This window comes from Podarcis vaucheri (genome assembly GCF_965113315.1).
Source record: "Podarcis vaucheri genome assembly, chromosome: 1".
NCBI lineage: Eukaryota > Metazoa > Chordata > Lepidosauria > Squamata > Lacertidae > Podarcis > Podarcis vaucheri.
The window spans coordinates 50,377,036-50,393,909 of NC_138759.1; the positions used below are offsets into that span (position 1 = coordinate 50,377,036).

General features: G+C 44.1%; 1 protein-coding gene across 4 annotated transcripts in view; it reads right to left on the reverse strand.

Annotated features, from left to right (window-relative positions):
• Positions 1-339: 339 nt before the first annotated feature.
• Positions 340-16,874, reverse strand: part of ZFYVE26 (zinc finger FYVE-type containing 26) — a 42,445-nt gene continuing 25,910 nt past the window's right edge. For 2 of the 4 annotated variants that reach the window (XM_082223055.1, XM_082223056.1), the window contains exons 28-42: positions 16,515-16,672; positions 16,136-16,305; positions 15,816-15,880; positions 14,388-14,521; positions 13,291-13,511; positions 12,939-13,086; positions 10,865-11,074; positions 8,204-8,422; positions 7,248-7,445; positions 6,494-6,696; positions 5,350-5,491; positions 4,436-4,495; positions 2,795-2,977; positions 2,240-2,284; positions 340-774 (exon numbers count right to left, since the gene is read on the reverse strand). In XM_082223055.1, the coding sequence (XP_082079181.1) occupies positions 565-774; positions 2,240-2,284; positions 2,795-2,977; positions 4,436-4,495; positions 5,350-5,491; positions 6,494-6,696; positions 7,248-7,445; positions 8,204-8,422; positions 10,865-11,074; positions 12,939-13,086; positions 13,291-13,511; positions 14,388-14,521; positions 15,816-15,880; positions 16,136-16,305; positions 16,515-16,672 (2,366 nt within the window). In that variant the 3' untranslated portion in view covers positions 340-564. The remainder of the gene's footprint in view (positions 775-2,239; positions 2,285-2,794; positions 2,978-4,435; positions 4,496-5,349; positions 5,492-6,493; positions 6,697-7,247; positions 7,446-8,203; positions 8,423-10,864; positions 11,075-12,938; positions 13,087-13,290; positions 13,512-14,387; positions 14,522-15,815; positions 15,881-16,135; positions 16,306-16,514; positions 16,673-16,874) is intronic. The other 2 variants (XM_082223058.1, XM_082223057.1) reach the window with 2 other exon arrangements.

Consider the following 16,874-nt stretch of genomic DNA (forward strand, 5'->3'; position numbering starts at 1 on the left):
CAGGACAAAGTGCATCTCAGCAAACTTGTGTGTTTCTCGAAACAGGAAAGGAAGCTTCCTCCTCATAAGAATTTCCCATTGCTTTCCAATACCTATAGGAGAAACAGCACATACCTGTACAAAAGCAAATCCTAGAGATGCATCTGCTACATATTCCAAAATTCAAAACCCACATTACTATCTCTTTATACAGATTTGCCTGTGATACAGTTTTGCTTTAGCAGAATCACAAGATAAGTTCCAAACTAGATTTAACCGTTGTGGGTTTTAAATTAATAAAACAATGCCCAGGGGATACATGTACTGATAGCAGCACAGGAGAATATGGTTGATGAAAGACTGAAACATTAACAGAACACACCCTGAGGTAGAGATAGTTGGTTGTCATCAGGACATGATTGGCACTTTTAGTCAGCAGTCTTTTCCTTTTCGGAAGAGGCATCGGAGCAGCTCCTTCCTTTCCAACCCGCCGCCATACATAGACTAAGCTGATCTGACCAACACAATGCAGAGCCTTCCCTTTATAAAAAAGCAAACCACCAACAATGATACGCTTGCTGGAAGTCACTTCTTGGAGCCCTGAGTGAGCCAGCTTCTTGGTTTGGTGTGGTGCACTGAAAGCCACTGGCTGCAGATGGCTTGCACCACATCTTCCCCACTATCCTCAGCCAACTGCCGTACATGCAGGACCAACTGCACAGCGCGAGCGTTTTCTTGTCTCACTGAGACCAGGTAAGCGGAACGTAGCTTGTGGCATTTCAGATATGCTTGGATCTGAAACAGAGAGAGAAAAGGGTGGGATTCTTCCTTCTGCAAGTGGATTTCTACTTAACAGGATGGGGCTCTCTCACCAGCTTCCTGGTATAGCCCCGTACACTTCCACCCTCTCCCTTGCCAACCTGCTTGAGGGCTGGGGGAATCCTCCAGAAAAGCATGGGATGTGATGGATTGCAGCTGGACGTGGGAATCGGTAAAAACACACGGAATAGAGAGAAGAGTCAGACCACTGATCCACCTAATTCAGTGTCCTCAACACTGCCTAGCAGCAGCTCTCCAAGGTTTCAGACAGGAGAGCCCTACATGAAGATGGTGAGGATTGGACCTTTTGAATGCAAAGCATATGCTCTGCCATTGAGCCACAACCTTTCTCTAAGGGTGACAAACCTCCACAAACCTTATGTGAGTGGAAATGTGGGAACTTTTGAATCAGAGCCAAAAAGCATTTGCTGGGTCCCTAGAATGACAATATACACGCAAGGTTGGGACGATTCCAAGTATTGGAACAGCTGGCATGGCTGCTCTGTTGATCAGGAACTGGAATGCATTAATTACCAAATCTTAAAATAAATCTCAATACTGATCAGCCTGGGAAGTTGGCTAGGACAAATTCAATTTCTGTCTGGAGCTTTTAGAATTGACAAACAAGTGATCAGAATGGATATTGCTTTAGTCTCAAGGATACTATACATCTTTCCTTTCCCGTTGTTTATTTAACAAAGGGTGGGGAATCTGAGGCCCTCCTGGTTAACTACACTGCCTTTGGCTGATGGAATTACAGCCCTACATCGTCTGGAGGGTCCAAATTCCCCATCAGCCATTCAACCTACTATTTTTTCCATTGCATAAAAAGAACGAAGCTCATTTAAAAGAATTTGGGTTTCAATATCCACTACTGGAGAAACCCTATTTGAAAAATAGCACAAAGCTATGCTGTTTCATTCGTGATAAGCAAGTATTTTAGTTGTGGCTTTCTCTGAGAGCAGCAGCCTTTCGCAAAGAGAATTTACCAGAATTAGAAACACTACAATGGATGTGTTCATTAACAGGAGAGAAAGAATCAAATTCTGGAATAACGAGCAGCTCAGGGCACACAAAGGATTCATTGATGGTTACAGCTGTCTGCAGCCTCTGCAAAAGTTTGCCATGAAAAACGAAAGTGCAGGCTAAATAATTATGCTCCAGATTCTGCAGGGGACCCTCCAGGTCTTTTGACAAGGTTTTTTCAATGACAGGACAGCTAGATGAGGAGCCTCATCTTCAACAGCTCATGAGCAAGGGCCAGAATACTCTTTCAAAGCAGCTTTCTCTTATTCTTTTGAGGCCACATCCTTGCAAGTATCACTGAATCCTCTGATACTTGCTGCTAAATCTAGAGAGCACAAGATAATGGAAGAAGCAGGAAAGACCACAAAAGTTGTGCGGTCTTCTCCAGGATCAATGTATCCTATTCTTCACTTACCTTGTTTTCATCACTGTCCATATCCTTGATCAGATCGTCCAGATCCTGTAACCCACAAAGAAAAATAACCAGTTGTAAGATGACATGATACTTCATTGTTAAACATCCCTTGTATCTATTCCAAATTTGATGACACATTAAGAATTACAGGGATCTACAGGATGATGCCAAAGAGACAGCTAGCCACTTTTGCATGGGTGGATTTCAGTTTGTTGCACTCTATGGATATAGACATGCTGCTTTGAGAGATGGGGCCCACCATGTGTTTGCTCCACACTTGCCCTCCTTAAGTGATAACAACTAGAAGGAGAAAGGCGATTGGTTGGGCCAGGAGGTGATAAACTTCCCGGATTATGAGAGGAAAGGGTCTCAGCCAGCTTGAAAGAAGCTCCTCATAAGAAGCCCCTCATGAAAGCATGACTAGCAAAATGAGAATAATTCAGTCTTGGAGATTACTAAAAGTTGTTACCTGCATTCCAAGCACACAATTCTTATTTGCAGAATGTAAACAAAATAGGCTTGTGCCTTTTCTTTCCAGGAAAAGAACAAGATTACCTCAGCAGGAATAGAATCAGACTCGTCCAGACAGTTTAAGAGGACGTTGTCCCCATCAGTTTTATCTTCAGCACCAGATTCCTTGATGCACTTAAGGAGCTGCCTGATCTCACTGTACTTCTGCTGCTTCACCAGCTGTCTGGCCACTTTAGTGTACACATCAGCAGCCTCCAGCTGGAAATCCTAAGGTGGAAGAACCAATATGATTTCAAAATACACAAACACTTCCCTACAACCAGAATTGAGCTTTACTGATACAGGAGCAATAAGGATCTGGGAAAACTGCCTTGTCATGCAGAAGTCCTGTGGTACTGTGTACTATCAAACCTTTGCATGTCTTTATATAAATTTAGCCACTGTGATGCTACAGAATCCTCCTTCGATGGCCCCTACTCTGTATCTACCTTGCTCTGTCCCCATTTAAGATTAGTCCTCATTAGGGCTATAGCATCACTTAAACAAGTTCATGCAATTCAATCAGCTAAGATATATTTTAAATCGAGTGACAGCCATTCTCTCATATGCATCCCACCAAGATCAACACACAGGCCAAGCTATCAAACGACTCTGCAATAACTACATCCTTACACACACCGATATGACAGTAAGTCCCACTGAGCTCTGTGTGACATAGTCCAACACTATTTACAGTATGCAAGCTTCCTTAGGTTTTAAAAGTCAAAAATTCTTTGGCCAAAGGTTATCTGTTCCTAGTTTAATCACATAAAATTCACCATCCCAGACCACTGGTCATTATGGCTGGGACTGATGGGAGTTCAGAGTCCAGCAACATCTGAGAGGACCACAGGTTAGCCTCCTCAGATTAAACAGCATATATGAAAGTGAGTGAAATCAAGTCAAACCCATCAGGTCAAACTGGTTTTACAGCAGCAGATTTTCAGAGGTTCAGACAGGGGTCCTTTCCAGAAACAAGGACATAAAACCTTCTGTATGCGAAGCAGGTGCTCTAGCATTCAGCTACACCTCTTCTACCTCATTTTTAAAAGACTGGGAAAATGCTTGAGCCACCTGAATATCAACAAATGTCAGCTATGGTGGCACTGCGTCCCTCACACAGTTATTTCAGCAAAGACTTGGCAATAATGCGGGAAGGGTGTGTGGAACTCACCATTCATGTCTGTATACCTCTACAAGAGATACTGAATATTTGGCAAATATAAAGTTGGACTCAACTAAAGCTGCAACTCTAAGTGGAGGGTTTAGGTTCATGGGACTTTTGGCAAGAATGTGTTTGCTATGAGTATTGTGAACCTGATCAGGAGAGCTTTAAACTAAATCCTGAGGAGAAGGGAGACAAAATTACAGACAGGAGAATACTGAGTACTGGGGAAAATAACGTCATAGATGCTCAGGCCGCAGAGGTGATGCTACAGAAACGTGCTAAAGGGCAAGAAACTACAAGAAGGAAGCAGCTGGAGGGAATGACTCAAGGTTTCAGTTGTCTCTATACTAAAGCTATACTAAAAACCTAACGCAATTATGAAAACAGAAGCTTCTAACTCAAGTTTTTATAGACACCTAAAAGATACATGGCAAAAATGCTGTGGTTTTCCTTATCTGCTTTGGTGAGAATTGTAAGGAATCAACATTATGTATAACATCATCTTAGGTTCACCGTACCTGTAGAACTCTAAACGCAATCCCAAAGCCTTCTTCAATGTTTTTACCTTCCAGCATGACCTGAGAAGAAATAGCAGCAGCAAAAAGGTTGAGTATTGTTCAAACAACTCACAGTTAGTACTGTCAGCTCCATAACACAAACAGGATTCTTATTCCCTCTTTCCAAGCTTAAGGACAGCATCCAGTTTTGGAAAAGTGATATTTATTATTTTCAATTTATTTATTTAACATACTTATACCCTGCCTTTCTTCCAAGTTGGGATTCAAGGCAGCTTACAATTATAAAACACAGCATAACAGAAACAAACTAGCTGAAAACGATTAAATTGCAACATATCTAAAACCAGGAATGAAAATATAATTTGCCCTGGGTCAGGGATCAGTATCTTCTGCACCTTTGTTTCCAAAGACCTGTCTGAAGATGAAGGTCATAGCCTGGCAGTGGAGGAAAAAGGAAAAAGGAGGGAGCCCGTCCAGCCTCTCTTCAGAATGAATTCTACAATATGAAAGCAGCCATGGATAAAAATCTCTCTTGTATCTCCTCATCCAGTCCTGCTGCTGCTGTGTGAGAAGCCAAAGTTAAGCTTAGCATGAGGTCCAAACCAGAATTTATGCATTATCTTGCAAACCACAAGTTGTAACTAAGGTTGGTTTTTGGGTTTACTCCTTGTGGTTTGTATGCAGTGAGACAAACCTTGAGTCCAGGTTTGGACAACACACTACACGAAACCATGGTTTAGTTAGAAGTACAGAAGCCATGATCTCTTCTCTGGGAACCTGTGCGTTTGCCCTAAGCCATAGTTTGTCCTAGTGTTAGATGGAAACCAGCTCTCTGTAGACTACACTCAGTGCTGTTTATAGTATTCAGTTTTGATACCTATAATTATGCCATGATTTTATGAGGCACTCGGTACCTTGCAAGCTACTTCCATCTTCATTTGATTGTTTCCAAAGAGCGTAGGTACAGACGAGACAGTCAGAGATGAGGCTCCCAATTTTTCGCACCGATGAAGGAATCTTGTCACTTCCAGTTGAAGCTCAACTGTATTGATATGCCTGATTTAGGGGGAAATGCTTCATTACACAATACAATCATACCTTGGATCTCACCGCCTTGGTACTCGTCTGTTTTGGTTCCCGAACGCCACAAACTCTTAAATGAATATTCCGGTTTGTGAACGTTTTTTAGAAGCTGAACGTCTGACGCGGCTTCTGATTGAGTGTATGAAGCTCCTGCAGCCCATCGGAAGCTGCGCCTTGGTTTTTGAATGTTTTTGGAAGTCGAACAGACTTCTGTAATGGATTCTGTTCGAGAACCAAGGTACGACTGTACAGAAAAGTGTTTTTTTTAAAAGCAATGCGTTCACATATCAATGAGTATATTAATAATGATAATAAATATTTACTTATTTTTCCTTTACCAGAATAAACATCTTTAAACACTTTGTGAGCAAAAGGAAACAAAAAGAATGTCCTCATTAAAGAAAAACACACAAGCATAACTCAAGTATATCATGGAAAACATTGCATGCTAGATTTACTCTGTAAGATAAGAGAGGGTGGACGTGTCAACACATAAGACAGTATTCAACAAACACCTCCTGTCAGCTTAAGAATTTCCACTTGTTCAATCGGGATTTCCTCCCTTTCCACTCCTCACCCCCATTCCAAATCTGCTCTGGAGGTTTGGCGGAAACCCAAGAAAAGATATATTGGGGGGAGGAGAGGTGGGAACATTTTGTTGTTCAAGCAGAAATCATTTTGCTGACAGGACACATTACTTAATGCTACTTAGACAAAACCCACACTCCAAAATATCCACAGAGATATGCCTTGTTAAAATGGAGTTGAGCATGAGAAACTTTAAGAGAAATGAATTCAAGACACTAGAGTCACAATACCTCAAAAATATTGAACTTAAACCAACTGATTTTTAAGAGCATGGATGCTTGTGGTAAAAGTCCTGAAGAATGCCTCATCACACTGTTCAGGGAAACTGTATGATCAATAAAACGGAGAATGAAAAATATGTCATCAAACGGTAACATCTGCTGGTACCTTGAGACGTCAGGAGCAGACATTTTCTTACGGAAAGTACATGTAACCTTTTTTCTTCCCGAACTCCTTGAAACTTCCTGTAGGTAAACTTTGAGATGGTCCTTGACCTTCAGCAGCCAGGTATGCCTTTCTCCCAATTCAGCGTAAGACTTTGCATTGTGAGTGAAAAATCTAATACAGGTCATAGCAGCACGGACTTGATCCTGAAAGACAGGCGTGTTAAGATGGGTAAGCCTTCAAATTGTGTATCATTGGTGAAAACCACTTAGCAACACTTCAGAACATATTTAACTATACAGAAGGGACTGGACATAAGCAGTGATGGGATGGGTTTGCAAACTCTATTATAGCAGACATTCCTAAGTTAGGAACCCAAAAGAACCCCCCTCACTGCGTACATGAAAAAACAGCACATATTGAGGCTCTTTCCCAAAATACAGGAAATATTGTCCAACTTTCCTGACAAAAAGTTCAGAACATTTAAAACTGCAGCATGAGAAGTACATCACCCACCCTGTGGAACGCCCTCCCACCAAACGTCAAAGAGAAAAACAATTACCAGACTTAGAGAAGACATCTGAAGGCAGCCCTGTTTACAGAAGCTTTTAATGTTTCACGGACTATTGTATTTTAATATTTTGTTGGAAGCTGCCCAGAGTGGCTGGGGAAACCCAGCCAGATAGGCGGGGTATAAATAATAAATTATTATCATCGTCATCATCACCATCATCATCATCAACCCCCCCACTCTTACCTTCATAAATTGTTGCAATTCATATAAGATATGATAGTAATTCTTTTTCTGCAAATGTTTGCAAGCTGCAATGAGATAAGCACCCCAGCTAGCTAGACCCGGGTCAATCGTTTCCAGCAAGTTTTCCAACATGTGAAGTTTTCCACTGGTATAGCTTGGGATAAATATCCCTTCAATAAATACTTCATGTGGGCTCTCCTAAAACAGAGAAAAATTCAAGCGTTTAGACAGACTTGCCTCATCCATATAATTACTTTAGGAAGAAAAGCCTCTGTTATTGGGCTACAGTAGACTGCACGTTTTTCATAAAAGTTACATTTGTCCAATTCTCAGATCAGGCTGAAAATTGTTTTTGGGTATGAAGGCAGACACAGCAGAAGTTGAGTTAGGGGGAGTCTCAGCATGAGACTTCTCTTGAAAGCCTGTGAATACCTACCAAACACTATGCTATTCTAATAGTCACAAGACATCTTAAAACTGAAATATTTCCTGGCATCATTTACACTTGCCAATAAATCTTGGAGGCACTTGAACAAGGCCTCAGCCATTTTATGAAGGGAGTCATAACATGGAAAATAAAAGGGCTATTTTCAAGGCAGAAGGGAACACAGCACACATTGTTCAAGGGCGGCTAGTCATAGCGATAAAATAGGCAAGATTTTCAAAACAGGACAACTTCAACAAAAGATTGAGACCAAGGTCAAGGTCCTCACAATATTGAGAAAACTAGTTTCATAACAAAGTAACATGTTCCCATAATATACCACCTGGAACCTATCCAAATTAAGAGACATGGAAACCTGAACCTGCAACCCTCCAGCTGTTGTATTCCAGCTCTCATTGTCCACATGACCAATGGCCAAGGGTGATGGGAGTTGTAGTCCTGCAACATCTGGAGGACCACAGGTTCATCACCCCTTACTAGAAAAACCTCCAGGAGGAACAGGCTGCCTCACCTTATTTAACAAATGCAGCAGTGCTTCTCTCATGCAGTCGTGCCTCATATAAAAACGAATGATTGCTAGATTGGTGCCATAGTTGTGCAGATAGAAGAGGCACTCTTGGTAGTAGCTGTTGTGTTGAATCTTCCCCTCGGGTATCAGCTCCAGGGAAAGGCTTCGTGTCCTTAGTGTTGCTTCCAGTTCCTTCAAAGTGGCAAAGTAGTCATCATCCTGCTACCAAAAAAAGCAGAGAATCAAACATCACAAGTTCTTGTGAGGAGATGTCTGTTCACCATATGGTCCTGCTGGAGGAAGGAAGAGGAAAGCAATTTCTACAGATTCCTACATTCCTTGGCAATACTACCACCGAAAGCTGCTCCAAAGGACAGAGGGACCCTCCAGTACAGTGTGGCAGGTGATGCAGGACGATTTTTTTAAAAAAAGTTACCAATCACTCCCTGTACCACAAATACCTTCCTCCAGAGGCCCTTCCATTTTTCTGAGCAGAAAGACACTCTGATCCAAATCATAATCTAGAAATGAGCTGCACAGTTATGCTATGTGGGCAATATCTAACATCCAGTTTCCTCTTTCTCTGACCTGGTGCAAGTCAACATAGAGTGGAAAACTGCTTAACCCCTGTAAACAGGTAGGTTTCAGTATGGTACCACATCGTCTATCTACACCACAATAGCACATAACACAACGTGGCCACTATTATCAACAGCAGTTCACAAGCAGCAAGTTGCAAGCAACATTCCTTTATCAATTCCAGTTCCTCTCCAGCCCTTTCTCCAAGGTGGTCAAAGCAGCATGCATGGTCCTCACTCCCTCTTCATATCATCCTCCAAATCACTTTGTGAGAAGCAAGTGAATGTCCGGCTCCCAGTCACCATGCGACTTCTGTGCCTAAATTGGGTCTTGGATCTGGGTCTCCCCAGTCCCAAATCCAGCTCTACATAAGATTGGATCTGCACATCAGGGATGGAGAATGTGTGGCTCTCTGGATGCTGTTGAACAGAAACTCCCACCAGACCCAGCCAGCAAGACCAGTGGTCAGGGATTATGGGAGTTGTAGTCACTTTCTTGCTTTACATGCTGTTGTCCATGTCAGCTTTTAGTAAGAATGGCAACAGGCCAGATGGTAATCCCAAATGTTAAACACCAGAATAATACATGCCTGGCATTTTGTCCCATGTCAGCAAAGAACCATAGATACCCTGATTTCACTTTCTTCTTCCCTAGTGTACAGCTTGAAGGCACAAAGAAAAGAATTCCAAACCAAGACAAGACGTTCTTGATGCACACTTTGTTGGCATGGATTTAACTGTGTCTTCAATATTTTCTGCATCTAACCTTGACTTGGACATTCTACCACATGCCATTTTTAGCTGCAGCCTGCATATCACCTAAACAGAATGTTCAGGTTACATTAAAAACAAAGTACGCACATCTCCAGTGCTGTTAGTTGTAGAAATAAAAAGAAAAGCACAGGCAATGTTCTAACTATATGCTTACTAAACCATAAACTTGCCCTTGCAATGACCACACACAAAAACATAAATAGGCAGTAAGCATTAGCTTCTTATTTTTAAGTATCTTTTAAAAGTACATTTAGGTACTTATACTGCACTTTTCAGAGCAAAAGGCTTTACAAAGTGGCTTACAATACTGAATGGGTAGGCATATAATTTAAAAGCAATAACAATTCAATATAACAATTTTCTTCTAAATAGCAGATTTTATTGAATTGTTATGTTTAATTGTTTTTACTTTTAAATTGTATTCCTACCCATTAAGTATTGTTAAGTTCAACAAAACGGGACAGTTTAAAGACTTTATAAAACAGGAAGGCCTTTGGAGCAAGTCCCAAAAGCATGGGGGAGGGAGATGCTGATGATTTACTATTTATACCGTGCCCATCTGATTGGGTTGCCCCAGCCACTCTGGATGGCTTCCAATATAATAAAAACACAGCAAAACATCAAACATTATAACTTCCCTAAACAGGGCTGCCTTCAGATGTCTTCTAAAAGTCAGATAGTTGTTTATTTCCTTGACGTCTGATGGGAGGGCGATCGACTACCGAGAAGGCCCTCTGCCTGGTTCCCTGTAACCTCACTTCTCGCAGTGAGGGAACCGCCAGAAGGCCCTTGGAGCTGGACCTCAGTGTCCACGCTGTACAATGGGAGTGGAGCTGCTCCTTTAGGTACACTGGGCTTGGCACAGTTCCATAGAACAGCCTTTGCCAAGCTGGTGCCCTCCACTATTTTGGACTACAACTACCAACAGTCCCAACCAGCACAGTTGTAATCCAAAAGCCTGTCACTTGGATCTGAGTTATGGTGGGCAGCAGGTCTTTAGATGCCATCACTCAAGGTTTGGGGAGAATAATGTGGACATAGGCAATCACAGAGATAACTTGGTCCCAGATTAAATACAAACAGGACCTTTTTTTTTAGCTGGAAATGCTGAACTCAGTTCCGGCACTCTCAGGATGCCCAGCCAAGGCCCTTCTAAGAGAATGAGGGAGGCGTTCATGGTGAGTTCCAGCACCTCTTTTTCTAGAAAAATAGCACTGAATACCAGTACCCTAGCATGTTTAATGTTCTGGCTGTAGCTTAAATCTACCTCAGGAGACCAGCTGTTGAGGAAGGAGGAAGACTGGATTCTTACCACTGAGATAATGGGCTTCACTGTGGACTCCAGGTACTGTATCACATCTTGGACCAGTCTTGAGCCTGAGTCTAGCTGGTTCAAGTCAAGAGGTGGCTTTAGGCACCGGCTGAATTTCTCTCTGGCGGCAGAGAGGTTGCCAGCTTTAAGACATGCCATGCCCCAGGCATGCCATGCCCCACCTGGATCCAGGCCAGTCTTCGTGGAAACCTAAAATGAACAGGTTATTGAAAACAGTCACCAAAATGTGAGATAATCTCCCCCTCAGTCTTCCATAGTCATCTTTTGTTTTCTGAAGAAAAAAAATGTACACACGTGCAATTGCAATGTCTACCTGCTCACTTTTGTTGCTCTTTTCTAACTCTGAAGTTTTTCTAGCTCTACAGTATTATTTTTGAGCTGCAGTAATCATGACCCGGAAGCTGTATGCCGGCTCTCTCGGCCAATAAAGTGAGATGAGCACCACAGCCCCAGAGTCATCCGCGACTGGACCTAATGGTCAGGGGTCCCTTTACCTTTAATCAGAGCTGAACACTATTGGCCTATTACTATTGTACACTATTGTGGTCACTATTGGCAGTTTTATTGGAGTGCATTTGTCACAATACTGAGAAGGTACATTTCAGATACAGAGGTGCCCCGCAAGACGAAATTAATTCGTTCCGCAAGTCTCTTCGTCTTGCGAGTTTTTCGTCTTGCGATGCACGGTTTCCCATAGGAATGCATTGAAAATCAATTAATGCGTTCCCAGGGAAACCGCCTTCAGACCAGGTCCGGGGACAGTCTGTCCCCGGACCTCTTCTGAAGGCTGGGGGGGGGGGGACAAGGGCTTTTCTTCCCACCCCCAGCATTTTAAAAAACCCCGGGACAGCGGAGGACTTCTCCGCTGTCCGGGCGATCTTAAAATGCTGGCGGGCGGCATTTTAAAATCGCCCTGGGACAGCGGAGGACTTCTCCGCTGTCCGGGGCGATTTAAAAGCCCCTGGGAAGGCAGGCAGGGGGGACAAAGACTTTCGCCCCCCGCCCGCCTTCAGAAGGTGTTCCCGCCCCCCCCGCCCCACTTCGGAGCAGCGTTCCGAAGCGGGGCGGCTGGGGCAGGTGTTCCCACCCCCCGCCCCGCTTCGGAGCAGCGTTCCGAAGCGGGGCGGCTGGGGCAGGTGTTCCCGCCCCCCCCGCCCCGCTTTGGAGCAGCGTTCCGAAGCCGGGCGGTGGGGGCAGGTGTTCCCTCCCCCCCGCCCGGCTTCGGAGCACCGGGAGAAGCGATCTCCCCGCAGCCCCTTGCTTCAAAAGTGGTCCGGGGGCAGCGGGAAGCGCTTCCCGCTGTCCCCGGACCTCTTTTGAAGCAAGGGGCGGTGGGGAGAAGCGATCTCCCTGCAGCCCCTTGCTTCAAAAGAGGTCCGGGGGCAGCGGGAAGCACTTCCCGCTGTCCCCGGACCTGGGGCTGCGGGGAGAAGATCGCTTCTCCCCGCCGCCCCTTGCTTCAAAAGAGAAGACCCGCTGTCCCCGGGGCAAGCTTCGTTTTGCGAAGCAAGCCCATAGGGAAATTCATCTTGCGAGGCAACTCGAAAACAAAAAAACCTTTCATTTTGTGAGTTTTTCGTCTCGCGAGGCGTTCGTCTTGCGGGGTATCACTGTATTAAGTATTTAAGAAATCTTAATGTATATTCTTAGAAACAAAGACCATGCCTAATGGGTTTTAAAAAATTTCCTATTACAGCTACAATAGAACCAAATAGTCCCCCAATTAAGCATGCCTTCAAATCCCAGCCCCACCAATAAAAGCTGACCTGTACCAATTAATCAACAAATGCTTAGTTGATTAATCTACTAATTATATAGTTGCTTGTTTTAAAAAAACACACCGAGCATTGGTTTTCTATATTTTATAAAACACAGAACCAAGCCCAAAAGGCTAATAGGTGTCTTTGTGTGGGAAGAGATGCTTCAAGTTGAAGTTCAAACACCCCAATATGTGTGTTCTCTAAATGAAGGCAATCTCTGTGCAAGAACAGAGCAATGATTTGAAGGAGCCCTGAGGCTGTACTCCAGAGCTGCTTCTCTCCCCATGCATTACCTCTACGGCTAGCTGATAGTATTCTGCTTCCAAAAGCTGATTTCTTAGCCTTGTAACTGCTGTAGGCTCCAATATCTGATCCAGACAGGGAACACGACGATATGAGGCAGTGACTAAAATATGTAGCACATCGACTTTGCTGATGTAGCTGTTGGTGGAGTTAAAATAAGATACAAAAGTTAGAGGCAGCACAAACACTGGGATCCACCAAACTGTGAAAAATTCAGAACAGTCCTTATATAAATGTTTCAGTCTCAGCTATAGACCACTTTCTGCTGCATCCCCCTCAACATGAGCCAGGCATGTCTGACTACTTTGGGAAGGCATCTCAGGAGAACTGCAGACCACTTACCTGTCACAGAGAGCTAAATCTTGGCTCATCCCAGCTTTTACAAACATCATTTTGGCACTGAAGAACAGTTGTTTCATGATATCCGTGAGGAGGCCAGCATCCACTTCGGGGTTTGTCAGCCCTCGAGAAAGCTTGCAGCAGTGATCTATCAACTGGTGACCACAGGCTACGCTGTCCGAATGGAGATTGAAGATGGCAATGCACAAGGAAGCACTGGGTGCCTGAACATTAGGAGAGGCAAGGGAAAGGCAGAGGTAATTGTGATTCCACCTGCAGGCTGCAGCTGAAGAGCTAAAGTGTACTCAGACAAAAAGACAGGAGCAGAACAATATTCTTCACTATAAAACTCAAAAGAGATAGAAGAGTCTGTTGACCCCCGCTACGTTGACCAGATGTATAGTAAGCTCATAGCAGTGGAAGAACAGCAGCTTACCATAAGAGACCCAATAACCATGTCCAAAAAGGCAGGCAGAACAATATGGCCCCCTTCCCAGCACCACTACTGCCAGCGCAGAGTGCAATATCCAATTTATTAGCATGACTGCGACCCTGTCCATAGGCGAGTTTACATCTGAACTGTATAGGGTCCACATGCGCATCATAATAAGCTTTAACAGAAGATCTTCAGACAGCTAAAATGCAAGCTTTAGCTTCTAATTAGAGAAGCAAATCATCTTACAAAGAAGTGCTACCACATAAACTGCTATCATGAAGTAGGAACCCAGTCAAAGGAAGAGACAGAAGTGCCCAGGCCGCTTATTTTCTTCATTCTCTCTGCTAATCTGCCACAAATGAACTTGAAAGCCCCAACATCACCTCATTCACTTGCTAGAGCAAGGAGTGTACATCAATTATCCCAGTGCTCACTACTATTTATGCAATGTAACAGAGGATGCAATGTAACAAAGCCCAGGGATGTCATCTGGATCTCTTCTCCCTCCCTGGTGTTCTTGGGTTCCATTTCTCAATTTCTTTTCTATCTTCTTTCCCCACTGGTTTCCTATTCTTCTTTTCTGCCCCGCTGCCAACTTTTCCTTGCTTGCCCTATCATGTGCCATATTGGAAGTCCATTTCCCCCTTTTAGAACATACACTTACCTGCTCGTAATAAAACTCAGTGCGCACAATTTCATTCTCCTCTTCTCTCAAAGAAAGAAGCCACTCGAGTTCTGTTATTTTGGGTATTTGCACCACTGCAGAGTAATCTGAGCATTCGTTATCGGAGGACGCAACTGCCGTTGACAGAACACACAAGAAATCAGGACAAGAAGTCACATGTTACAATTTGGAATCAGACATCTGTTCCAACCCCTGGTCAGTAAAGGCTCTGTGAAGCAGGTGCAACTACAGCAGGGAAGGGGAACCCTGCTTCCAGGGGCTGCCAACCACCAGCTCTATAGCAGGTAAGGGAAAAGACTTGGATGTTGTGTACGAATTGCAGCGCCTTCCTTTGCAAAAGATGATTAAAGCAAAGTGGGGAACTGGCTCAGTGCACTTCTGTTCCCTGTCAATATGGGGGGGGGGGACAGTCCTTGCAAATTTGAAACTGCATGCATACGATTTTCAGAATGCAATACATTTTGAAGTTTAAGACCTTGAATAGCTCTAAGCTTACACTTCTTCTGGGATGACTGAGTTGTTTCTGCTTTGTGCACTGTAAGGGCAGATAAAGGATACTGAAAAGCTTTTCTAACCAACTTTGTAAAAGCCTATGAAGAAAACAAAGAGAAACTTGAATGATTTGGAATTAAATACAGGCACCTGTTTCCATGGAGAAAGGAAAGGGGGGTGTCTGACCCTGTTTACTACCAGAACAATGTTCCATCAGCTTTACACCAGAGTAATGTGGCCTTCAGTTCCAAAAAAGGTTCTCACCCTTGAACTACAACATTACTAAAAGATAGGGCATGGGTGACGGGTTGGGGAGTCCCAAGGGCAAATAGCCCAAGGAGTCCTCTAGCCAGTCATGACAACACATTGTGGCTTCCAAATCTTGCCATGTTTTCCAGCAAGTAATTTGGCCAGGTTAGCCATGCAATGCATTAGAAAGCTCATGCCACTATGCATTTGTTACACCTTTGAAGATGCTTCAGGGCTTGCCCATGTTTCCCACAAGCAACGTTGACTGTGAAGTTAGTCCTGTAATAAAGGTAAAGGTAAAGGTACCCCTGCCCGAGCGGGCCAGTCTTGACAGACTCTGGGGTTTGTGCGCCCATCTCACTCAAGAGGCCGGGGGCCAGCGCTGTCCGGGGACACTTCCGGGTCACGTGGCCAGCGTGACAACGCTGCTCTGGCGAGCCAGAGCCGCACACGGAACGCCGTTTACCTTCCCGCTGGTAAGCGGTACCTATTTATCTACTTGCCCCCGGGGGTGCTTTCGAACTGCTAGGTTGGCAGGCGCTGGGACCGAGCAGCGGGAGCGCACCCCGCCGCGGGGATTCGAACCGCCGACCTTTCGATCGGCAAGCCCTAGGCGCTGAGGCTTTAGCCCACAGCGCCATGCCAGCAAAATGCAAATCTCCTCACCTTCCTCTTGGTCCTGATCCGCCACTTTTGTACTATGAAAAGAGAAAAACAAAGATGCTTCATACCTATTCAAACATGCGTCGAAAAGTTAAGTTCAGTAAGGCAAGTGTTTTCAGAGCATTAAATCAAACTCTGAAGCCCTACCCATAGTCCCACTGTTGGAACTAGAAACAGGAACAGCAGGAACTAGAAACAGGGATTTTTCCTCCTCACTGAAACTCTCAGGGGGAGACCCATAAGAAACGCTAAAATGATTCACTAGTTGATATCGAAGGCTAGCATTCCAGATACAAAAAAATGGGGAAAGATTGTTTACACACATTTCTGCCTCAGGGGGCAAGTCCTCTGAGCCCTCCTTGTTGTAATAATTGTAGCACTGGTCACAAACACGAGCTGGGTTTTCCCTACACTCTTCCACAGTCATTTTCTTGGTTGAACACGAGCTGCACACCAGCCTCCCGCAACGTCTGCAGTGATGTCGTCTATTAAACTGAGACACAAAGAGGAACTTTGAAGGGAGCAATAGCATTTCAGTGGTTAACATTTTACCCATTCAAGACCCACAGCCATTTGGATCTTTGGGGCACAGTAGCAAATACGACTGACAGAAGTGCAGCAAGCTGGCCAAAGAGGCAACGGCAGACACACCCGTTCAAGTGTTCCCGTTACATGTCAAGTATGGCGTTGGGGGTTTCTCACCATAGTAAAACGTTCCGTTTTGCAGACCATGCACGTGACTTCAGTCTCATCGGGAATCCATTGCTGTTTTGGTGGGGGCTTCTCTGGTGGCACAAACTCCTCTGGGGACACAGTTTGCTGAAGGCTTCTCTCTCTCATGCTGGAAGAATGCGTTGCATCTTGATGATAAACAAGAAACGAAACCAAAAAATTGAGAATTGAAATATTATATTTATTTATTTCATAAAATGTATATACCACGAGATTGTAAGTAAAAGCCTCAAAACAATCATTGCTACCTTTCAGTGACAAGGCAATGCAAAGGATGTGCTAGTAGAAGTTCTTGTATGAGCTTTTGGTGGTGCTCATCCATTGAATCCC